This window comes from Antedon bifida, chromosome 8 (assembly GCF_963402885.1).
Source record: "Antedon bifida chromosome 8, ecAntBifi1.1, whole genome shotgun sequence".
Taxonomy (NCBI): Eukaryota; Metazoa; Echinodermata; class Crinoidea; order Comatulida; family Antedonidae; genus Antedon; species Antedon bifida.
This window is the reverse complement of record NC_136233.1, coordinates 18,977,202-19,002,795: the sequence shown is the minus strand read 5'-3', so window position 1 is coordinate 19,002,795 and position 25,594 is coordinate 18,977,202. Positions and strand designations below refer to the sequence as shown.

Here is a 25,594-nt window from a genome sequence, read left to right as displayed (position 1 = left end):
TTGAATTTAACCATTTATTTTGTCATTTTATAGTGAAAACATTTTTTTTTTTGTATTTTTTTTCTACAGAAGCGATTACCTACAAAATAACCTATTCCAAGTCTAATTTAATTAATCTTAATTTTTCATGTTTTTGGGGGACAATACATTTTTAACGGTGGCTGAATCTAACATAGGCCTACATAAAAATGTAATATAATCTGCCAGATAGATATAAATCTAACAAAACGGAGAAACTGAGAAAAGGGAGAAAATGTCATCTGTAACTATTACAAGGAAATTCATTCTCCGGTTTATGCCGTTTTAATTCTCACCGTAAACATGGTTTTATTTATATTTGTACATGGTGTTCGAATATGAAAGACCAGTTCAGTTCCCGGGCCAATTATATCGTGTATTGCAATTTATATACACTGTTTTATATTTGTTTAAAGTTTTGTTTTCTCTAAATTGTGTTACGTAACGTGGTTGATTAGGACGAGGTCAAGATATTCGACTATAAATCAAAGGTGTTTTATTACTGTATCCGCTGTGGGGTACCGACTGCTACTGTTCACTCAATAGCTTAACTTTAGTTTCCTGCTTGCTCGACAACCCAAGGCTGTCTTCATGCCACGTCGCATCGTCTTGGGGTCATCTCATTCATCGGCAATATTTTGAACCAGGGCATTATTGATAATAGCCTAAACGTCTGTAGTGGTCGTCTATATGCATGGATTGGTCTGTATAACGGCCAGCTAGGACTTGTGAATTTGTCCCATGATGATGGGCAACATGCTCCATACGCTGCTTTTAATTTTAATCGTCACCATTTCAGTCATTCTCGTAAGTTGGTAACTGTAAGCTAGTTAAGTTTGTTCTTTTAATATTTATAACAGTACTTCATGACGCTGTCATACGGCATAGTTAACTGTACTATAATGTTACTATAATATAAACTATGTGATGTTACTATAATATAAACTATGTGATATATTTAGATGCCACGCGTGATCTCATTAGGACAGTACTATAACATTAACCTTGTTTCATTACGCTTTTAGGACCGATAGTATGCCTACGGATAGGACTATAGTTATATAGCCCTATATGTTACATAAAATGTCATATAGAGAAATGAACGTAGGCATGTTCATGAACAGATACCGTTAAAATTCACGAAAATGCAGAAACTGCCCTCTTTTAGTCAAGTACACATTTATACTGAGTGTTGACTAACCAATGCGATTGGCAACCGTCTACCACATCAACACAATAAAAATAGACACATGTTTGTGAAACCATTGAGAAGAATTGATGGATCAATAAATAAATAAAATATTCAGCTTGTCAAAACGATTAACATCCAATATCAATATCTCAATATGTACAATTAAAACATGAACAATAGGCCTACAGTACACATAGGCCACTTTTAACACAGGCAGTATATTCAATATAATTATAGTTCCCATGGTGACATTTTATTTTCTTAATTATTTCCTTAGTTTCATTCTAGATTTCCTGAATCATGTTGTATGACGCCAACATAAATCATAAAATAAACTTTTTTTTATTCCTAGGCATCACCTGACGCCATAGTAACACATGAAGTGACCTTTGACATAAGTATTGACGGTAAGTCAGCGGGGATACTTATAATTGGACTGTTTGGAACGATTGTACCAAGAACGGTGAAGAATTTTGTGACTCTAGCTAAACGAAGCGGACGAAAAGGTTACATTGGAACAAAATTTCATAGAGTTATTGAAGATTTTATAATACAGGGTAAGTGCGGTTGGCTCATCAGTTGAATCGATTTTACGACCACGCGCGATTTTCTCCTTGTATCATCACGTGTGTATTCAAAAGTAGTCATTTTGGCACATATGGCGTGTAAACTTGAGCTGGGTTCAAAATGACTGGGAATATGAATACAAAAACAAATCAATATAACTAGTATTTTAAAGTGAAATCTGTTGGCATATAATTTTGACCGAATGAAAAAAACAGAGTTAAACGCATGCTCCACGTGCCTCAACAACCTTTTAAATCCGCGCGAATTTGAAGATGGTTTGAGGACACGATATCAAATAAACTGTGACACTCATGCAAATTACGAATACATGACGTGAAAAATGTCATACGTAGGTTACACACATCATGAAGTGTTACATTCTTTACGAACCTGTTAAAGCATTCGTGTTACATCGATGTAACATCTCAGAACAAGCCTACAGAGGCGAGGCATTAAAGACTACATGTGCATTGGTATTTGCACGTATCTGAAGTGTTTACGTGCATGTGAAAAGCGGTGTATCTCAGCAAGATTAACCTGTATGTTACATATAATGTATACCATACGTGTCAAACGTTTACAATATAAGATAACTATACCGTAGGTATACTGTATAGTAAAAATATCTATATTTAATTTTAAGGGGGTGATTTTGACCAAAGGGATGGCTCAGGAACTGAAAGTATTTATGGAGATTATTTCGACGACGAAAACTTTGATATGAAGCATTATGGACCTGGTTGGGTCGGCATGGCAAATAACGGTAAGTGGTTAATACTTATATTCCAATAAATAAGGGCAGTAATAAGTGTTTGTCTTGCTAATTAATACAAATTAAATTGAAACAATTTAATATTATTTTGTTGTCTTTGAACTTATAGGTCCAAACACAAATGGAAACCAATTTTATATTGTCTCAAAACGAACACCTTGGTTAGACGGATCGAACGTCGTATTTGGCAAAGTTATAGAGGGGATGGATCTAGTGAAAAACATACAAGAACTAGACACCGACAGCCGTGATTGGCCATTAGTAGATGTGCTGATTGACGACAGTATGGTGGATTATATTAGTCCTCCGTATGTTATTGAGAAATCATAGGTTATACACAAATGTATATAGCAGACAATGCCAGTACAGTAATAATATAAATTAAAGTCAAAGTTCACATTTACGAACTTCTATTTTATGAACATATATGTAGATTCTGTTTTATTACCCCTTTTAGGGTTATTAAATAGTATGCTCCACTAGCCATAAACAAGGCCATATACATGGCTGCAATCGAGTGACCAACCGAACGACATAGTGAGCTGTAGAATCGCGACTAAAAATGATTGTGTCGATGATTAGGTTCGCGGTATCCACACAGAGTACTGTTAGTGCTAACATGCCTCAAATGCCTCAATGACCTGCAAGGAACACGATTCATTTTAGTAGTTTTGAGTATTGAGTCTTATGTATCTTTCATCAAAGGCTAAACATCTCATCCAAAGGACAATGGAATGCGATGAAAACATCTCGCTAAACAACATAGAAAAAACGTCGATGGTAGAAAAAAAAAGAAATCATTAACTGACAGAGGTAGATGTAAAACTCATGTATACACGCACAAGTCTGATTCATGATCATTACACCGTGTATCCCTATTGCCCGATTGCAATATTATTGCAATATATACAAAGTGTATTATTGACGGTTTTGTGATCAAGTACAAAAATACCAAAACCCAAATTGAACAAAATCCGAAAAGGTTAAATTTCAACCTGCGAAAAACTAAAATACAGTATACAGATACTATCACTGCATTGTGTATATAAGCGCCAATGAAGGATCGTTCAAGTAACCATACCAGAATGTTAAGCTAAACTGATAGCATGCATTTCAGTGAACAAAATCTGAATCTCAACCTGTGAAAAACAAAAATGTATGTCAACATTACATTTGAGTATACAGTTTTTATTCATTGTGTCTTAATTATACTTTTGTGGAAATGCACCGAATTGAGTATAAACAAAAGAACTAAGATACTGTTATACAGTATTTAGCATCAATAATAATTCATTTTTTAACAATATTATAAACTTCCATTTCTGATTAAAAAATTAAAATGAAAATTTGAATTCATTAGTCATAATTATAACTTTCAGTGCAATAAAACAAAAATAAATAAAACATTAATTACATATTTCTTAATTAAAATAATTGAACAATGGAATAAAATTAATATAAGGTTTATCACAGATGAATCGAGAGAAAGCGCCATTGCATAATAAAGGAAGTGCCGGCATCAATAGCAAATGTTTCTCCTATTTCCTATCCATCATGTGGTGGCACAAGCTTGTCAATGCTATAACGATAAACCTTGAAAAAGAATTTGTTTTAAATTATGACAGATACCATTACATAGTCTCTGACCATCAATTTGATTAAAAAAAATGATTAAGATAAAACAATAACAGTAGGTCACAAGGAAAGCGAGGTCAAAGTTTAAAATGAGTGCAAAGAATGCGTCCACGGGAAATACAAGTCACTTAAATAGGATGACGTATTACCATACACAGATAATAGAGTCTTGGCCTTTAATTGGAGGTGGTTTATGTCCTTGTTTATTTCCATGTGGTGTTATTCCAGGTGGATTTTGTACTACCCACTGGGCTGAATACACCCCTTCCGTGACCAGGTGCTAACAGATTCCCCTGCGATGCATTTCCAAGAAATCCGCCGGACACTGGCACTGACCCCATCAGTGGACTTGACTGCCCCAAATTTGGCCCAAATCCATGATTGGGAGACTGACTAATAGCCGTCCCAAATGACTGCCCAATGGCTTGACTCATAGGTGGACCGATTGGTTGAGCAACTGGTGGAGCTATCGATTGACCACTGGGTAGTGGTATTGCTTGTCCAACTGGTAGAGGTATCGGTTGACCAACTGGTAGAGGTATCGGTTGACCAATCGGTGGAGCTATTGGTCGGAAGCCTCCTTGACCAGGGGTTCCTATTGGTCGTTGTGACTGACTAAATGCTGGCATACCTACTGGCTTTTGGTTTGGATTGACTGGTGGTAGGATTGGTGTTGGTTCATGGTGGCTAATTTCCGTTGCTTTATAATAAGGTATCAACTGTTGTTTCTTAACCATCTGTAATGCTAATTGTGTACTACCTGTAAACGGAAAAAAAACAAAAACATAGTGTTTACAAAATATGCAAGTGCTTCTATAATTACTAGGGAGCGCTTGATTTGCGACCACCGAGGACCGACAGCCAACCTCGGTAAGGCCAATCAATTTGTCGTCGGTCATCACCTGGACCTAGAAACCATGAAACCTGCGTCAAGGTAAGGAGCGAGGACACACGTCCTAATATTCCAGCATGCACACGGCGAACTAACATGACATCCCTAACATTGGTAAGAGTAGACATTATACAGTACTAAATGACAACAAAAATGTTTAACTATGAATACTCACCACATTGCAACTCAATAATTATTCCAAGCAGCAACGCTTGTGGAGGAACTTCTGATTGAGGGATCAATGAACATGCCTAAGTTGAGGAAAATTCCAATTATTATTATACAGTATAATATCTCATTTGGGTCACCCTATTGAGGAGGAACTTGATGTCATCGTGTCCATATATGGGCACATCACATTTGTTTTTGTCACATAAAGTTTGATAGTGTGGACAGAGCTTTATTCAGATGAGCTTTTGGCTAATAATGGCCTACCATCATTAGAAAAGTCAATTTCAAGTCAATAAATATGGATTTCCCTTAAGTGGTATTCACTTTATTCTTGTCAAAATATAGTCACTGTAGTCGAAAACTTTATTTGGTCACATCACATTTTTTTGTCAAACTAGTTTGATAGTGTAGACAGAGCTTTAAACAAACATGCCTATCAAATCTTAAAATTCTCTCCATGTTCTACAATAATCGCCAATAACATGATTAGCCTCATACCTGCATAATGCATCGCTTAGCCTTATTCATTTCACCGCGCATACAGAATGCCGTAGCCAGGTTGAATGCCATTGTGGCTTTTGCAGTCTGCAGTGTCTCAGGGTACATCTGGGTCATTGCTCCTCCTTCTGGCAATTCCCCATCTGTGTGATTTTCTGTTTTTTCCTTGTTTCCTAGTAATTTTAAACCAAAAAATATTGAGATTGAATACCTTTTGCAAAAAATGATACATACTCATTGCCTGCTCTGCAAACTATAGGCAAGCTCTATCTACACTATCAAACTAGTTTGACAAAAAATGTGTGATGTGCCAAAAAATATGGTAGTGATATGACATCATCGTATACATATTGGGCACATAACATTTTTTTCGCATAGTTTGATCTACACTATCAAACTAGTTTGACTAAAAAGTATAATGCGCCCATAGATGCGCCCATAGTAATATGACATCATCGTGTCCATATGGCATATCACATGTTTTTGTCACATACAGTTTGATAGTGTAGACAGAGCTTTAGAAGTAGTAGCACTTCACTGTCTAGTTGAATGTCTAGTGGTGGAATCTTACCTTGATCTCCTTGATATAGAATGCTCACATCACTGACATCAACAGATAAGTGCTTGATCGCTTCTGAAATTCTGTCAAGATATATTAAAGCCTCAGCGCAGTACATGTGTCCAAGATACCTACATACAAATGTAAAAAAATGTTGTTAAAACAAAAAATAGTATATAACATTGCAAAGGCAGGTTGAAATGTTAAATGTCGATAAAATTTGACTGTTCCAAAGGTTGAGATATATCTCAAGAGCAATCCATAAGAGAACATATTATGCATTAACAGAGCCATAGCCAGAGTTGAAAAAGTGCAGAGGCAAGCCTAACTGTTTTTTCTAGTAGTAGTAGTAGTAGTGAATTTCAGACAAGGGAAACGGCCTGCCTGCTACATGCTGGATACGGTCCTGATTAATATATAATCATTTCTTTATAACAAAAATACAAATGTACTAACTTTAGAGATCCAGAGACTTGAGGTTGACTGATCAGTTTTTCTGCATTCTCCAGAGCACAAGTGAAATCTCTAAGACCCAGCCTCACATAAGCACTACATGCAAGTATGGAACAGCGGAGACTAATCACTTCACTGCTCTTTAGAGGTTGTGATGGTGGCGCTGGTTTTAGATGGAAGTACCCTTGCTGTTTGGAACTAATTAAAAAGAATTCATTATTACATTATAAACAAGAGCGATCAGAGAGTTTTGACTTCTGCCAGGGGTAAAACAGTCTTTAAATAGCCTTTGAAAGTCACAATACATTTAAACATAGGTAAACAACAAGATATAATAATAATAATAATAATAATATATACGAATTTGTAAAGCGCCAATTCCAGCAACAAGTGATCAAAGGCGCTGTGGACTTAGATGTTACATCTTTTCAACAACATTCTTCTCCTCTAAAGGCCAACTAAGACAGCGACGTACGAGACAAAATTAACGACGACCTAAAAACTACGACATTATCGCAAGAGGACTCGTCTCGTCGGAATTTCAACACCGACAGACATTTCAACAGGCCTCGTCATATGACGTACCCTCCTGAACAATAAACGCGAGGCAAATGAATACTGTATATTGAAAATTTGTTCAGTAGTTTTGATGTGTGGCACAAACATATTTTATAACCTCTCTGACAAAGGTAAATGTTAAGACTTGTGTCCCTAGAGTGATCTATATGAACAACCTTACCTCGGTAAATCTGTGCTGTCTGTCTCAGCACTACTGGCTGATTTGGTAAGAGGTGTGGTTGAGTTTTGCCATTCACACTCCAGAAGGTTGAATGCGTTACATAGACATAAATTAGCAAAGTCTAGAGTTGCCTCTGGCATAGCAGCAGACTGGCCATTACTAGAACTGGAACAACAAATATAAATTACAAATCCATTGGGCAGGGTATGATTATCGTAATGTATGTTATAACTACAGTATTGTAGGTCTAGGCCCAGAGGCCTACTACAAAAACAGGAAGAGCATGCTGGAAAGAACCATGTCATCTACTTCCCGTGGCCTAAGAAAATGGTATATTTTATGATTGCTCCCTATTGATACTTTGTTCTACTTGTAGTTCTTTATACTGTATGTATAAGGGAATGAGAGTTTAATTTCAAAGACATCATTGTAATGTACTAGGCCTACTATAACATCTATCACATTGTTCTACTTCATACCTGGCATTAGTTGATGTTCCCGACACTAAGACAACTTTCCTGTATATGCCAGTTCCTACAACACTCTTCACAATACCTCGATTCTCATCACCGTTTGTAGTAACATTACGTTTAACCTGACAAAACACGAATTTGAGATGTAATTATGGTAATAATATGTTATTGATAAAATCTAAGCCTTGTCTTGATAGAAGAATGTGCTATTACCTCAGCTTGTTTGTCTGCTAAAATACAACACTCAGCTATCCTTAGCCAAAGCCTAGCATTACAAGGGAAGATCTGTACAGCCTCTACTAGACAATCAAATGCTGATAATGGATGGCCAGAATACAACAGTTGTATCCCAATGTTAAACAGCAGTTCAGAGTGGCAATTAAGACTTAGAGTTTTCATTGGTCTTCCTGAGAGTTCACAACCTAAAAGAACAAGAATTAATGATATTAATATGCTGCCGATGTAGCGAACACAAAATGCACGTTTAGTACTAAGCCTAAAGTGTCTTCGTATACCAGGAGATGGGCTTATTCCTGGATAATATGCTTATATCTCAGGGATGGGTTATACTGTACTATATACTCAGGGTGGGCTTATCTATTTGGGATATCATTAAACCTAAGGTGGGCTTATTACATTATACATTAATACAGTATAACATTGGGTAAATAAAAGAAAAGAAGAAATTTACTCACCCTGTTTCCTCGGTATTTCTTGCACAGCATTTATGTTTTCCTGAATCGCTCTACGTGCGTAGAACACCGCGAGGTTGTATTTGTGCATGTGGAAATGTATACAAGCGATATTATTATAGTACATTGATGAAAAGCATTCACCCGTGACGCGGGAATTTGATGACTGAGGGGCACTGTTGAGGAACTTGATAGCCTTGCGATAGTTTTGTCGCAAGTACTCAAAATTGCTCTTCATGAAAAGAGTAGTTGTTGTCTGAGAAGTAAAAAAATTTAAGTGTTAAAATTAAAAGTAAAAACTCAGTACACATCCAACCACAAGTTACTTGCCAATTACAGGATGTATAGATGTCATGCTTATAAACCAAAAATCATTTATGGATTAATTTATTACTGTGTACCAACAATTAATTTTTTATAAAAATGATGCATACTTACCGAGCCTGCGGAATTCATCATGTGTTTCAATTCCCTTTTGCATGCCTTCATTGAGCGAAGTCCTAAGAAACACCTTGTTTTACACTGCAAAGAAAAAACAGACAAATATATATTTTTCTTCCATCACAGTGACTTTGTGTTACAACAACATACTGTATGTGTTACTAATGCTTGGTTCCCACTAGGACAAAACAGCAACACACGTAATTTGACAAATCATGAGATGTACTGTAATTGGTAAAATTGTTGGCTTTAGAGATATTCCTTGCACTGCATCTTAGTGAGTACTAAGATTTAAATGACAGTTTAAGGTAATTAAACATAATTGGTCCTGCAAAATATAATAGTGAAATCTCAGCTTTATGTATAAAAGGCAAGAATAAATAAAGGTGCCTTTATTATTATAATCTGGTTGATTGGTTTTTATATATTTAATTCAAGTATTTTTACTACACCTTTTATAGAGCAATTACCTTATTCAATATCGGTTTCTGCATTTCATACTTTTCGCTAGTAGTGTTCTCATTCTCTTTTCCAGACTGTACATCAGAACCTTGATTTTTCTTAGGTGTAGGGTCGTTGCCTAAAAGTACTTTCTCCAGGTAGTTTAAATAGAACAGTGCTCTATCTGGTTGCTGGCTACGAAGATAGGTTTCAATCAATAACAAAAGAACACTATGGGCTAGCGTTTCAGCTGTAAAAAATAGTTACATATAGTTACATTAGAAGTAACTCAACAAATAATGATTATTTGAGTGTAATGTATGTATTTAAATAAAAAACTAAAAAAACAAAATAAATTGGCTCCTCTCTTACTTTTACAAGTCATGCTCGTAAAATTAAGGAAAGCTATGGCCAGTTGAAATACATTATCTATGCTTGTCAGTATCTCTACAAAATGTTTATTAATTCAAGAGTATTTGACAGCTTAAAACTACTCCTGTTAGGCCAACGTTTTTACATTAACAATATAGAACGTCATGTGATGAAATATATAAATAACAATAACACTCAGCAATTCAACAACCAACAATTTCATTCAAACTTATAACATGGAAGTCTGGAGAACAATGGTCATCAACGTTAACAATTAAACATGATACCAGAAGAACAAGAAATCAAGAAATTTTCTTCTTACCGAGTGGTTCTATAATTTGAAACAGCTTCTCCAATATGCGCGTAGCATCGTTATATTGACGAAGATGAAACAAGATAACGGCATGGTTGAAGAAGAATACTCCTTGTACTGCATCCTCTAATGAGTCAAGTTCATTTAAAGATAGCTGGGCCTAGAAACATAACATGTTTATTCAATTTACTGACACACAGGGTTCGGAATACCCCAGTTAAATGATGTTTATCGTGGTAGCTTGAAATTATCTATCGATTCCACTGTGCTTATTACAGTATATTATATTCTATATTTCAATTCTTTTAGGCACATGGCCAGAGATTAAATTAATCCGTGTCCTATCAATAGACACAGGAGCATTTTGTGAACCAGTTCACCAGAGCAACCATTTACTTGTCTTGTATGATAAACTGCGTTCTTTGAAGTGCATACACTTTAAGAAACTATGGCATGCCGATATTGTTGGCTCTTTAGGTACGGAAAACAGCACCCTTGCCTTAACTGCTCGGCCATTTTACCCACTTTGCTATTAACCATGACGGTTTCAGCAATTTACATAATACTGTATGACACTTTTAAAAACTTATTTTCAGCAGTGTATACTCCTTTTATTCTTGAAAACCTCTTGAGAATTGTAAATAATTACCAAATGTGTCTTTATTCATTCGCTCCATGTGGGTGACATGGATCACTTCTTGAGCCTTGCGTACATTTGATAATTTCTTGTTTATTATTATTATTTATGCAATAATTTTAATTATCCAACTTAACTTTAATTAGTATTTAAACTGGATTTCTTTAGGTTGTAAAAAAATCACTTTAGTCATCATACCACAATCACAACACGTCTTACTCACAAGTTTTGAAGCCTGAGTTAAGTTGTTACGAAACTCATCAGTGTTTTTACATCCAGATTGATAGAACTGAGCAACGGCCAAGTTATGGTCAACTTTTGGATCACGTTTTCCATTACTAGCCAGCTTCTTTAACTGCTCTACACATGCTGTATAATTACCAGCTTTGAAGCTCTCGCTAGCAGCAGTCGCTAGGCCTTTCTCTTCATTAGTAATCATCGTAAGAGCAGGCCCAGGTGAGGAAGTTATTTCACGTGCAGATGCTCCATCCATTTTGAACTTTCTGAAATTTATTACGAATCAATATAATTATAAGGCTACTGTAGGCATGATTAAATGAGGATATTTAGCTAGGCCATAGGCTAGCGTAAAATGTGCATATATAAGCATAGCTAGGTTCTAGGTATATACCGTACTATTATAATTATTATTTACATTATATCATATATACTATAGATAAGGGCCTAGCTAGGCCTTTTTTAATTATCTATCTAGCCTGTCCTACTACTATTATAATTACTAAGGCTAAGGTGAGCTAGACCTTAGTCTTAGAGGCCTACTTACTTAGTACTAGGCCTAGATTATTAGAGTAAGACTGAAGAGTACTGACACTGTAGTTAGTAGGCCTAGTAATACAATAGCTAGGGCCTACCCGTACTAGCTAGGTGCGAAACAGCAGTAGCGCCTTACGGCCTGGGTAGGCCTAGCCTCTAGCCTACTAGCTAGACCAGCAGAGGGGGCCCTCTAACTTTATCAATCAGTACCTAGGGCAAGGCCTAGCTCTACCTACACACTATACCATAATATCCTACTTATTGTTAATATTACTAGGCTAAGATGAATAATTTGGGAGGCATTGAGTTTCATTAAAATACAAGTATAGTAAATAATAACATTAAAAGTGAAATAAAGTACTCTTTTAAGTTTCACACAGCCTTGAATTTCGAAGAACGAGAGGGAAACGTGACGCTGCTTCTCGTTCTATTTATTTGCTGCCCTCATCGATGTGTCCAGACTCCAGCATCCACATAGTATGAGGCGCATTTAGTGTCATTACGTTCAGTCTAAATACTGTACTGTACTGTACTTATCAGTCTGGTAGTACCACAATACCTCTTTCACACCAAAACTCTGGAGTGATCTCCGGAGACACCCCAAGGTTGAGCGGGGTTGGTGAAATCTGTCCACCAAGGTTTGTGACTATTCAAAACGTCGAGAAACTCCGGAGATACCCATTCACACTATAAGCAACACCGGGGTTTGAATGAAATAATAATACTGTATAGAGTAAGCTCGGTGGAACTGTTTAGTAATCATTTATATTTTACGCTTGTCCTTTTTATATTTGTGACTGTTTAAATATGTTTGACACATTTCCATTTACATCGTGATGCTAGCTGAGAACCAACGTTGCAGCATGATCATCTCCTTGCTGGATCATGAACCGTTATTTATTATTTTTATTCCGCAACTTCTCTATTAATTATTAAGAAAGTTGTGTATGTAGTTGGACTATGCCTTCAAGTTGTTTTGTTCAAAACCCACCATGAATATTAGAGGACAGGTTTAGCGCAGAACTTACTGCTTACTCAGAATATAATTGGCAGAGACCATGTATCGTTGTTGCTAATTTAATCAAAACACCAATTGGCTGCCCATATACGCAACGTCACAAATTGTTGTTTTGTTTTTATTTTTGGTGATCGCGTGTCACACACACACGTCAGTAAGCCAGGCAGCTAGGCCTAATTAATATGTAAAGCATTTTTTACTTATATTTGTATTATTAATAGTGAAATAAGGACATTTTAGGGTAAAATATCGACCACTGACTAACGTTGGTGAAGATGAGGCGTTATGATATGCTTTTCTTTTTATAAATTAATGCATAATAGTATAACCTCCCGCTACTACTACTACTACTACTACTAGCTAGGGCCTAGGCTAAGGTAGGCCTCAGGCTCTGCCCTCCTGGCTGCATGAGGCGCCAGGTATAATAAAAAGGCAAGTAGCTAGTAGTTGAGGGCAGGCCTCTATTCTAGGACTAGGTCTAAATATTAGTACTGTTCTATAGACCGTGTCCGTAGTCCCTAGGCTAGTAGGCCAAGATGATCCGGCCCATAAAATATAGAGTTGATGCGCCGACTTATTCGGAGTGGGGGAGGGCCCGGGGATGTTTTGATTATGTGTATTCTGACCATCATGTATGTTTTGCTATTTCATATTTATGTAAATGTAGGACAGGTTGCTGTGTTAGTAATGATACAAACAGAGATATATAATTTATATTGTGCAAGTATTCAAGATGGGAAAGAAGGACGTTCATGGGATAGCTCCTGTTGAGAACTACCGTAAAAGTATTGGAAAGCAAGATTACAAACGCAGCAAGAAAGACATAAAAGCAGCCAAGAAGGCCGCACAACAAAGACAAAGTGGAGCATCTAAAAGCCGAATATATGTGTGTACCACCTGTAATAAAATTATTTTTATAATTTGTGAAAAGTTTGTTCATAATGAAGTTTGGGAAAATAAATAGTAACTGGACAGGAATGGTCATGAAATTATCAAGTAAAAAATCAATAAACAATAATATTATCATTAAGCTAATAACATATTATATGCTTTCTTTGTTTTTCAACTTGATTGTAATTGAGATATTCATTTTGCAAAAACAAACAAATTATTCACAGTTTTTCTACAGTACAAGACACATTTTTTAACTATAAGTTTTACTTTCAGGAAGGAATTCTTGTTTTAGCAGCATTGTGTGCCGTACTATGTTTTGTTTACTTTATATTTGCGATGAATATACGTCCAGTAGAAGATTCTACAAATAAATGGTTAGTTAAGAATAATTTTGTTTCCCTATGTTTTTGTATGCGAAAACAGTATATAATAAAAATCATGTAAAAACCATATATATCAGTTAGAAAATGTTTTTACAATCCTAATTTAGTATTGGCAAATCTGAAGATATTTTATATAAATTTGTATATTGTAAACCTAATGTTATTACTGTAAATATAATATTATCTATCAAAGCATCACATTTTAACCTAGCCTAGTACACCAACATTCCGTTGTTTTATATTACCTCCTAGTGGAGTAAATTTTTGAAGATTTAACTTGCATTTAAAATTGTAAATATAATACATCAAGAATTATTAGCTACAATCGACACAGAAAAAGCCTGTGTATAATCATATGAAATTTACCGCCCCCAATGTTTATTATGATTTTATACCCAATAAATTCATAAATGTAATTTTCCTCTACTGTTATTATTTTGAAACTAATATTTGCGTTATGCTAATGTTTATTATCTTTACAGATATTTGTTTATGGTTTTCTCCAGTTTATTACAACTGAATAATAATAATTCAGACGTGCCTTAATTCATGCAATAAACCTCAATTTCAACATCGACCTTCTAAGGAAAAGAGAAGACGAAGAGAAACTATGTTTTTGAGATTGCACTTAATTCTGCAATACCCTTTTAATTGAGATTACAATAAATGTGTGAATGTTTTTTAACCTAATTTTTCATGAATATTTTTAATTTTGGGAAACGAAGTGCCTTATATGTACATACAACACATAAGTAACACAAGTTACTCCCAAAGACTACACAGGATAATGCTATTGGTCCCAACGAAACCATCTTTGATTTTGCTTTGAGTCCGTTTTCAAAATAACCCAAGAAAATATTTGTGTATACATATTTTTATTCTTAAATCGTGAATGACAACGTCGATATTATAAAAAGAACTAGTCTGATAAATAAAGCTGTAGTTGTTTACTTCCAAGCAAGAATACTACTAATGCTATCATGATCAAATCACAAATGTGAACAACTTCTGAACATTAACATGTTTACATCTTACGATTAGCAAAAGTCTTGAAACTTTCGGATATCGTATTTTATGACCAATGTATAGTGTGATTTTAATGTATATTTGATGATATAAATGTTCATTCAGTACTAAAATGTTTGTAGTCGTAGTAATAAATAAAACAATACTAACAAATATCTATAAATGTGTTATTTTATAATCGTATACAATGCAGCGACAATTATATTGAACTTACGAAAAGAAACGTAGTGTATAATATTGGAATACCTTAAGTGTCTCAAGGGTTGTCCACTAAATAGAGGTTGGTTGTTAATAAAACAAATACCCCCACCCCGTTCGTTTCACAGGAAAAAGTGTCCCCTAGTAGAGAGGAGTTTAAGATTCTAGTACTGCATTTTGATATATTATAAACCTGAAACTGCCCTAATGACTCTCAATAGTCGGTCACAATCTACCTCATGACAGCTGCTGTTGCTGCAGAATCTGGTGTAGGTGTGAATTGCTGACCTGGGTATATTTTTAGTTGATAATTCGACGTCGCTCTTTTTATCAAAACGAACAGACGACGTATCAACTAACGATGTTTGTATTTTGATAATCGTATCTTTCTATTGGATGTACTAAAAGGTGAAATTCTCGATCAAAAATGGTACATAGAAGCAATATGTCTGAAATGGTAGACCTAATTCACAATTTCGAGGCGCTCCTCATCCGTATTCGTCGTCTAAGCCAATCACAAGTGAACGATATTTAAGGAAATATGTTTTACTGTACAGAGTACTACTGTAATATAATTTTTGACTTCTACTTTAAATATTACACAATAATACATTTTTATCGTAGATAAGAAGTACTTAAGTAGACCAAAGTAATACTGTTGGTATTTGCATTGTACCATACATTCACAGTGTTCATTTCAAAGTCCTCAAACACCTCTCGTGGTAGAAGCATCGTCATTAAAGCGAGCTTTCTATTAGTGACGAAATTGGAACAGACGTCAACTAATTGTACGCATTTTGTGGAGGCAATGCTTCGAGTTGCTTCACATTTTTAGCTGATTTAGCCTAGTATAGGTTCAGACAGAAACAGAAACAATATGCGTAGTTCTTTGGTCCTGTTGTCTCAAATCGAAAGCTCCTATTGATCAATACCACCATACCCACCACACCCTCGTCTGAAATTATCCTTAAAATTTCCTTTAAAATCAATCTATTATATGTGTTTTTTAAAGTTAATTATTTGATATTGAGGTCACAGTTGGCACAAACCACCGTCTTCTGTTTGTGGTCTATTAACTTCGCTTCTGTGTAGTAGTTACCCTGATGGACAAAAGAAAACGATATCAGTAACAAAAAAGTCTACCAAGAAACACTGATGAGATAGATAATTGAAACACTATTAATCTGATTTCGAAAAAAAAGTGAAAACTTACGGCTGGCAAAAGTCCTGGCACGTGATCTTCTCGCATATAATATTGGTCGCCTATTAAGAAAAGAATACATGACCTTCATTTGCCAAATGCTGGTTAGAAAGTTTAAGATGGCAGAAGTGTTAAAATAATAATGATGTCAAAAGAATGACGTGTCACATGGTTCTTGATAACTGCCTTTGATATTTCTTGCTAAAACTGTTGAACAGTTCCTCGTTCTTTAAACGTACAGCTGTTTTATATGTAGTATGCAATAGTTAAGGTAAGTTATTTATTGTTTATTTAAAGAGATGTGTGTCCTAATAAACATAAACACTTTAAAATTATTCTCCTTTGGATAAAAAATACCATTAAAACAATTATTATTTTGCTTATAAAAATAAATAGTTAAATTTAAAGAATTGATTAAATTGAATTCAGGCGAATTTTTTGGTAAAATGGAGTATTATGTGCCTATTCAAAAACAAAATAATATATATATACATATACAATAATTTGTAATAAAGTTATCGAAAGCAAGAAGGCGTTCCTAAAAAAGCTCAGTCTTAGGCCTATTCCGTTAGCAGTGATATGAGATTAGAAGGTTACGGTATAGCAAACGAAAGAAAAGCTATGACAAGCATGCGCGCCTACAAAGATTTCAAGAAGAGAAATTAGCACTAGGCACATTATTATTCATACCTCCTTTCATAGGACATGTAAAATAAGGGTCTTCCTCCGCCATATCACACACTGGAAATTCATTAGTATATAACCTAACACCGCCATATTCCACTGTAACAGCGATTGTTCCAAAAAGTATACTGTTTTCTAAAAGAAGAGAACAGATATTACTCATTTAAATAATAGGGCTATCGGCCATTTTTATAGAGCTTTACTTCGTAGATTATATGAATCTTAACTCTATTCAAAGAGCTTAAAAATGTACATGGTTTGTATTTTCTCGGGTAAAATGATTAAATATTGTTCATATTTACGTTAGGCCTATATATTATACTAGTTTATGTTTACGTACCAAATGTAGTATTCATAACCGTAACAATTTTAATTCCGCCACTTTCGTCAGCCATCAGAAGGGCAGCTCCGACTACTGGTGGATCTGGTTCATCTGCAATTTTAAAATTAATTATTACTATCTTTTAATTAGATGGTGCCCGTCAATCGGGTAATGGTAAGCAATAATGTCTCTGTGACGTGATTGTGACGTAGGAACAAAGGGCAGGGAACTGCTGGAACTCTTATCGACTGTTCCAAAGAATTTGGTAAAAAACACAAGTTTGCCGTTCTAACATTAATGGATAAAGTATAGGTCTAACTAGACGATGTTTTTTTCCTAACCGACCGACAAACTGACAACAATCTATTTGTCAACGACTCAAGGTTATAGCACTCCTGGTATGTTTATAAACTCTTCAACTGTATCATAATTTTATGTCATCAACCGCAAAATTACCATACAATATCAACAGTCCGCACATAGACACTCAGCTGCCAGACGGAAAATATAAATGTTTATTGTGACAAAAAATATTAGGCCTACAGTTCCTATTACAGAAAACGCTTATTTTGTGAAGATTATCATTCTCAATATATATTAGTGAGTTTACGTAATTTGTAAAAGTGAAATCACGTTTATCGAATATAGCTCGGATAGGTTGACATTTGTGAGCAGCATGCAGAGCTGACGTGAAAGTTGCGAAACTCTGATTCCCATTGTTCAAGGAAAAGGAAGGTCAACAGGTCACAGCAAACAAGAAAACAAAAATATTGATAACAAACATAGGCTTTGTATCATTTTGAAAAAACGTCAGTAATTAATTAATTAAAAAGAAAGAAAATTATATAAAACATTATGAATATGGAGCTCTTTCTTCTAAAACATTGTTCTCTATGAGTTCTCTATTTATAATTCTTTAACATAACACGTAATTACTAAAATGTCCTACAAACAAAGTGACCTTCTAAAACTTTTCTGGGCAACATCATAAATTTTAATATATAAAAAAAACCCGCTTGATTATGGTCCTTAACCAGTGGTGTTGTCCTTGGTATAGATTTCATAAGATAAATTCATGTTTCGCAATGGTACAATAAACCCGACATTGATTTGATGAGCGAATACGGTTATTAATCATAAAAACCTATATTAATTTTCTGACTCAATAAAAAACAGTATCCAGCGAGGTAGGACGACAAGAGTCTATATTGTAGAAAGAAAACAAAATGTTTTATTCTATATATTCCTTTCAGTGATACGTAAAATGGGAGGACTGAGAGACAAGACTAGAGCTGTCAAAGAAAAGAAAAATCCAGACAAACAGAAAATACAAGCAAAATTAATTAAGATTTAAAAAATAGATAACAGATCAATCTTACCACAAAACGCCCATATTTTTCCAACGGATACAAATCCGTTATCAGATATCCATTTATCCCAGTCGAAAAGTTTGAGGCCATGCCGCCCGATTCCTATATTATGCTGCTCGGTTTTAATGTCTCCTTCTACTAAAATGTTTACTTTTTCTTTATTTTCTTCTTTAATAATGTTTGGTTTAGCTCCCTCCTCTAAGTTTCTGCTTATTTTTGTATTTTCTTCTAGGCCTATTACATCGTTCGTATTTGCTGCTACAATTAACTTATTATTTGCATTGTTTTCCCTTTGTGCGAGACCAGTGTCTGCAGCCTGTTGCTGTGGAGCTGCAGGAATGACCGCTTCCTGTACTGGTGCATTTTTCATCCAATCTGGTCGACGTATAGATTCTTGTTTATTCGCCATCAATGTTTCTTCGGCTGGAGGATGGTTAAACAGAGTAAAATATACCGCGGTGAAAAAAGTCATAATAGAAATTAGGATGAACATGGTTCGCCTGGAAACCATTTTGCGTATCATTCAGTTTTTAGAATTCGAGATAGATCAAAGACCAGATGTCATCACAGCACTGCCAACAAGACCTAACTGGTTTTAAAGCCAATGCGGCTGTGTATCCTGCGATGCATTAGGTTGATCAAGCGGTCACCGTTTCAAACTTGTTTACCAACTCAAGATATAAGTTTTCCGTGCGCTACTAATATACGCTTGTCGCGAGCTCTATTGTATGCTAATCGCTAAGTTCATCGGTGATCGATAACATATATGTTTTTGTACGTATTTAGTCTTATCACATGCATAATGGAAACCGTAGCAATCAGATCTTATTGCATCATCGCAGCCAATGGACCGACAATAAATTTGGTCAGATCAAAATAGGCCTACTTTTTTGTATGTATCTAAAAATAACTTTGTTGGAAACTTGAAGTTATATCGCTATACACCAGGATGATTGAAATTGGCCGTGTTAAAAAGACAATAATAAAAACCCAAGAAATATATAAAGTATAGTTATTAGTAGATTTAAAACGAAATACTAGACCATGGAGGCAGACTGTTATGTGCTCTTCATAAACGATTACGTAATATTATCGAGGTACTTTGAATTAGAAATGGAAATGCCCAGGTATGCATTAACCTACGACACGACATGACCTCATGCTTCGTTGCACACACTCAAGAAAAATGCTATTAACAACATTAGTCTAGACTTAATTATTAGAGGGGTTTTATTTTAGGAATACACTCAGTAAAATATATTTTTTTAGATCACATAGGCATAGGCCTAGAGTTATGTGATGCACTAATAGTTGTTACTTTTATTTCGTATTTATTTGGTCTAGGCCTAGGCCCTACTAGCTAGCTAGGCTAGGCTACCCCCCTGACTGAGTAGCCTACTCTAGGCTTAGAGGCGGAGATCCGTCTCTCTTGCTTGTATTTTATTAGGGATTAGGCCTAGGCCTACTAGGGCATAGCTAAATTACACTACATATACAGCTTAGCTAGCTTAAAGTTACCACTCTTTTGTGACTTGCCAGTCAACACACCGGTCTAGCCTAGTAGTACTACTACTAGTAGTATACCTAATCTATAAAGTATAAGCCATAGGATAGCCTAACTAATATTAATAAAAGGCTTAGGCTAGTGGGGATCTTACTATAGTATAGCCTCATAGGCCTAGCCTAGTTAAGTTACTAGCCCTGGCTTAGCTATTATATATATAATACAGTAAATAAACCTGTCCAGAATATTTACCAAGGCAACTTTTTTTAGAAAGATGTTCACTGTTGGTGCTTTAACATATTCTCTGGTATTTTAATACAGCATGTAGTAATTCTGAAAAGTAGGCTGCCTATTTAAAACTTTCATTAAAAGTTTTTATTAATTCTACAGAATATAATTCTAGCAAGACAACGGAGAATGAATATGCAAAGCATTTCCCGGATGTTTAATAATAGAACAGCAGAATTGATCTCGATATCCTTGAGGCCATGCATGTGTCGTTATTTTGCATCTGACTCAACAAAACCAGTTTTCTTTCAAACGCTCCGAGAAAAGTATGGAGACAAAGTAGCCATCGTGGATAACATAGGAGAGCACTCCTACAACAAAATTTTATCTTTAAGCACCAGTCTAAGCCAAGGGATTTTAGCAACAGCTGAAAGAGATCCCACTCTAAAAACATCTACATTCCTTTTGAATGGGGAAAGAGTTGCTTTTTTATGTCCAAATAATGTGACATATGTTGTTGCACAATGGGGTACTTGGATGAGTGGGGCAACTGCTGTCCCACTTTGTAAATCACATCCACCAAGTGAACTTGCATATTTTCTGAATGACTCCGCAGTATCCTTAGTTGTCACGACAGCTGACTACGTTGATAAAGTTAGAGAAGTCATCAAATTGTTAGGAGTTAAACATATTGTTCTTGATGAAGACAAAATTGCTTCAAATGATACTGATAATAATGTAATTAATGACTTTGCAACATTAACTGAAGGTAAATTTAATTCCGACTTATTTGCTGAAAAAAGGTTAATCACAGAAAAATGGCGACAAACCAAATGGAAAAACCGCGCTGCACAGTTGATATACACTAGTGGAACAACAGGACGACCAAAAGGTGTGTTATCTACATTTGGTAACATCCAATCACAAGTGTCAATGCTGTTGGACTCATGGGAATGGTCTAATAAGGATGTTGTACTGCACGTTCTTCCATTACATCATGTTCACGGTATCATTAATCTGTTAGTATGTCCTTTATGGTGTGGAGCAACATGTGTCATGCTGCCTGAATTTAATGCAGATAAGGTTAGAATTTCTTGTACACAAATAAATGTTCACCTATGTTAAGTACTTTACTTCAAGTAATAAGGATAGCAAGATATCACTTTGTTTAAACTAATATTGTATGTCTTTTGTTATTAATACGGTAAACAAAGAATTCTCTCTGCCTTTTTTCTTCAAGGTTTGGAGCTATCTTCTTGGGGAAACTGAATCAAAAATAAATGTCTTTATGGCAGTTCCAACAATTTACGCCAAACTATTACAAGCGTACGACTCTAAATTTGGAAGTGTGGCAGGCGGAAGAACTACAGAATTCATCAAGGCAACTTTACAAAACAATATTAGGTATGAAACAATGAATGGATTGAAAGGAAATAAGAGTAGTAGGCAGGAAGAGAGATTTGATTGTTGCAAAGATTTTTCAGTTGTGAAACAAAGCAGCAGATAAATTTACTTATATTCGGAATGATCTTGGTTACTAGATTGATGGTATCAGGCTCGGCTGCATTACCGCAGCCAATCATGGAACAGTGGGATAAGGTCACAGGTCATCGTTTGTTAGAACGATACGGAATGACAGAGTTTGGTATGGCACTTTCTAACCCACTAAATGGTCTCCGTGTCCCAGGTAAATTTATGTTTGCTTCACACAATATTCATCAAATTTGCTGGACAGAAAATTTTATAAAAAATGAACTACCTCCATGAAAGATTAGAAATGGATATGAAGTGTCATTTCTTTACTAATTTTTATTTTCAGGATCTGTTGGAACTCCACTACCATCCGTCCAGGTAAGATTAGTGACCTCCGAAGGTAAGATTACTGCAGAAGGTAACTCTGTGAGAACTACAGTTACACCAGGAATGGAAGGTGTAGCTGGTGAACTACAGGTTAAAGGTCCAAATGTGTTTAAGCTGTACTGGCAGAGACCAGATGCAACTGAAGAATCTTTTACTGAAGATGGATGGTTTAAAACAGGTTAGTAGCCAAATACTCATCATCACCACCTACCAGTTTACTAGTACAAACCCAGCATACACTGTATACAAAACAGTCCTTGAAAGAGTTTATATGTGGAAAATCATTTTCTAAGTTAAATATGTGTAGTGAAGCTGTAGCTTGGTGGTTAACATTCTTGCTTTCCAATCTAGCCAGGGTTGTGACTCTTTCAGCTCCACTCTCCAAGTCTCAAATGAGCACGATAAATTAAAAAATAGTTTATCCATCTTTTAATTGATTGATTCACTGTTGGATGCATATAAAATATTTTAAAATAACAAATTTGCTGAACCTAACCATCTAAAATAATCCTTACTACTTAAATGACTGTCAATGTGTCGTTGGATTCATACCCAGGCATGAATTTAGTCCCTCCCTGCATCATCACATTTTTTTTTTAATGCCTCCAGGTTTAATACCTGACTTATCTTTTAACAGGTGACACTGTGATGTATGAAAATGATATGTACCATATCTTGGGTCGTACATCTGTCGACATCATCAAAAGTGGTGGGTACAAGATCAGCAGTCTGGATGTGGAGCGACGTCTTCTGTCGCACCCCAGCATTGAAGAATGTGCAGTGGTTGGTTTGCCAGACATGACATGGGGTGAACGTGTTGCAGCCATCATCAGTCTCAAAGAAGACTGTCAGATGACCCTCAGAGTTCTACGAGATTGGTGCCATAATAAGATGCCGTCGTATGTCATCCCAACAGAGTTGAAGATACTACCAAGTCTTCCTAGAAATGTGATGGGAAAAGTGAACAAAAAGGAATTAATTGTGGAGGTATTTGGAGAAGAAGCTTTGCCATAAAATTAAAATATAATCTAGGGGGTGTTTAGTGTATGAGCGCTCACTGGATAAACCCAGGGGTTCCAGAGCTTACAGCTGAGAAAAGAGAGTCCCTAAACTAGGGGCCTCCGGCCTGTGCGTTACGCCACTGAGGGTGCTAATAACATAAGTATACCATAGAAAGGAAGGAATCATAACTTACAGTGAATGATGACCTTTTTGGTTTAGATGAAGTTAAATCTATGGATCACATGAAATTATCACATAACTATGCTTGAGCTGGAATCTAGTTTACGGTCAAAAACAAAATGGATGCTGTAAAAGAAACAAAGTTTTAGAGACTCCACGTGTGGCAAGTCTATTGTGAAATCTACCTTTCAGCACCATAAACAAGGCCATATACATGGCTGCAGTCGCGTGCTCAAGTTAGTGTTTACAGACTGACTGGCCAACCGACACAGTGAGCTGTAGAGTCAAGTTGCACGCGACTAAAAACAATACATTATTTAAAAAACAAGATATTACTTTCTACAAATAATTTTTATTCCATGAAAATAACAATACATATACAATTGTTTTGTTATGTACACCAAAGATCAAATAAATAATAAAATAATGACTATTATGTAGAAATATTAATGTTTGTATAATTGTGTAAAAAACAAATATTCAGTTTCTATTGACAAATAAATAATACTAATAGCAAATAGCGATTACAACATAATTTTCTACAAATAAAATTTCTATTTCACAAAACTGATAATTGCATATAGCTATCCATTTTTAAAAATCGTTCCATCTACTGTATCAAAGAAAAAATAATTATACACAATTACAATACAAGTTTCGTCAAGTAACTTTTAATCCATAAAAATAATTATTACATTTATTATACCTACTTTCCACTTTCTCGCATATTTAAACCCAAGTACAAAGTGTATGTACTAACTTTAGAAATTCTTAGCATTTAAGGAATTTTTATCTTCAAGTGGTCTTAAATTAAAATAACCATTGAAATTACTAGTTACAAAACTTCCACATATTTTGTACTATGAATTGTCAATGGGTGCTTAATATATTGTCTATGCCATATCATATACTGATATTGGGAAACAGACTCAAATTCCAAGACATGCAGTAAGGATCATGTCAAAATGATTCCACTGCAGCAATGCAAATTGTTCAGTAACTTCAGTAAAATGGTAAAACATGGTCCCTAAGTCTGTTAATGTTGGACAGACATCAGTTTCATTTGGTGTCCGCTGAAAGCCACAAAAAGGACCAGTAGGAGAGATGAAAGTGGTCTGTGTTGTCTTTGGGCATTTTTAGCCAGTAGCCACAGTCACAAATTGTTTTATTTACCAGTACTAAAAACTGTTGTAGAAAGGTGGTTGTCAAAATAAAAAGTAATTGATTTTAACACCTGTCAATAAGTATATAACTTTTGCTTTTCCCTAAAAAAAATATTATACTGTACACATTGTTGGATTTTTATATAAAAACAAGCGGATACAGACAGTATGACCTTTCTGCGAGGCTAAAAACACTTCCTATACAATGCCAGCGAAAATATAACTGTGGTGAACCAGTGTAAATTATCTAAAAAATATATTGTATGAGAATGCGGTTACGTGATGCAGAATGCAGTTAACTTCAAGCTGGGACATACACATGTTCCTAATGTAAACCGCATTGGTTAATATACAAGTAATCAAAAATATTGTTCTGTTTGCTATTATATATGGACATATATAATAAATATTGCGATCGTTATTTCATTTCCTATAAGTAGTATTTAGATTTTCTTCTTAGAAAGTAAATGAGTGGTACTATTTGAGAACATTGTAGTTTTGGTATTGATAATATAAAACAATTAAATACAAAATATGACTGATAACAATAATGATAACAATAATATTAACAATGATTAATAATATGACTGATCACAATTACGATATCTGTAATACATTTTTTTTTTTCAAATACAGCAAAAACCAAAAGGAAAGTATTTTATAGAATTTTTCTTGAAAAAATAGTGTGTAAACTTTCTTTAAGAATTAAAATCAGTTTGGTCGTGTTTTTTTTAATTTTTGGTTAGAAAAACAAAAATACTGCCACCTTGAATTAGATACAAAATAATGTCAAATATGGTAATAATATGAAATGTTTTACAACCATGAAGGCCTAATACTGTACTACAATATTTTAGTGAATTATTTTGTATTAATTCATTAAGAGGCATACACAACAACTACACAATGATTTGATTTATAT

General features: G+C 35.0%; 6 protein-coding genes across 6 annotated transcripts in view; 3 read left to right on the top strand and 3 right to left on the bottom strand.

Annotated features, from left to right (window-relative positions):
* Window positions 1–536: 536 nt before the first annotated feature.
* Window positions 537–2,975, top strand: LOC144850256 (peptidyl-prolyl cis-trans isomerase 6-like). The gene is made up of 4 exons (XM_078707495.1): window positions 537–825; window positions 1,563–1,767; window positions 2,421–2,540; window positions 2,659–2,975. The coding sequence occupies exons 1-4, from the start codon at window positions 760–762 to the stop codon at window positions 2,877–2,879; spliced, it is 612 nt and encodes a 203-aa protein (XP_078563621.1). The 5' UTR covers window positions 537–759; the 3' UTR covers window positions 2,880–2,975.
* Window positions 2,976–3,721: 746 nt separating this feature from the next.
* LOC144850251 (CCR4-NOT transcription complex subunit 10-like) lies at window positions 3,722–12,061 on the bottom strand. The gene is made up of 14 exons (XM_078707490.1): window positions 12,001–12,061; window positions 11,089–11,368; window positions 10,238–10,388; window positions 9,573–9,793; window positions 9,100–9,183; window positions 8,665–8,917; window positions 8,183–8,391; window positions 7,976–8,091; window positions 7,497–7,661; window positions 6,761–6,955; window positions 6,317–6,435; window positions 5,746–5,918; window positions 5,252–5,327; window positions 3,722–4,944 (listed from the first exon to the last, which is right to left on the bottom strand). The coding sequence occupies exons 2-14, from the start codon at window positions 11,356–11,358 to the stop codon at window positions 4,388–4,390; spliced, it is 2,589 nt and encodes an 862-aa protein (XP_078563616.1). The 5' UTR covers window positions 11,359–11,368; window positions 12,001–12,061; the 3' UTR covers window positions 3,722–4,387.
* Window positions 10,823–25,594, bottom strand: part of LOC144850257 (E3 ubiquitin-protein ligase ZNRF2-like) — a 32,253-nt gene continuing 17,481 nt past the window's right edge. The window contains exon 5 of the mRNA XM_078707496.1: window positions 10,823–10,833. The gene's annotated coding sequence lies outside the window, so the exon portion shown is untranslated. The remainder of the gene's footprint in view (window positions 10,834–25,594) is intronic.
* LOC144850258 (triple QxxK/R motif-containing protein-like) lies at window positions 12,803–15,113 on the top strand. The gene is made up of 4 exons (XM_078707498.1): window positions 12,803–12,841; window positions 13,325–13,543; window positions 13,825–13,925; window positions 14,417–15,113. Coding segments are annotated over exons 2-4 (255 nt in total). The 5' UTR covers window positions 12,803–12,841; window positions 13,325–13,390; the 3' UTR covers window positions 14,418–15,113.
* Window positions 15,077–19,508, bottom strand: LOC144850255 (uncharacterized). The gene is made up of 5 exons (XM_078707493.1): window positions 18,745–19,508; window positions 17,384–17,476; window positions 17,050–17,178; window positions 16,372–16,421; window positions 15,077–16,258 (listed from the first exon to the last, which is right to left on the bottom strand). The coding sequence occupies exons 1-5, from the start codon at window positions 19,256–19,258 to the stop codon at window positions 16,175–16,177; spliced, it is 870 nt and encodes a 289-aa protein (XP_078563619.1). The 5' UTR covers window positions 19,259–19,508; the 3' UTR covers window positions 15,077–16,174.
* Window positions 19,922–23,937, top strand: LOC144850253 (malonate--CoA ligase ACSF3, mitochondrial-like). The gene is made up of 6 exons (XM_078707491.1): window positions 19,922–19,985; window positions 20,630–21,550; window positions 21,708–21,871; window positions 22,009–22,154; window positions 22,287–22,505; window positions 22,965–23,937. The coding sequence occupies exons 2-6, from the start codon at window positions 20,657–20,659 to the stop codon at window positions 23,339–23,341; spliced, it is 1,800 nt and encodes a 599-aa protein (XP_078563617.1). The 5' UTR covers window positions 19,922–19,985; window positions 20,630–20,656; the 3' UTR covers window positions 23,342–23,937.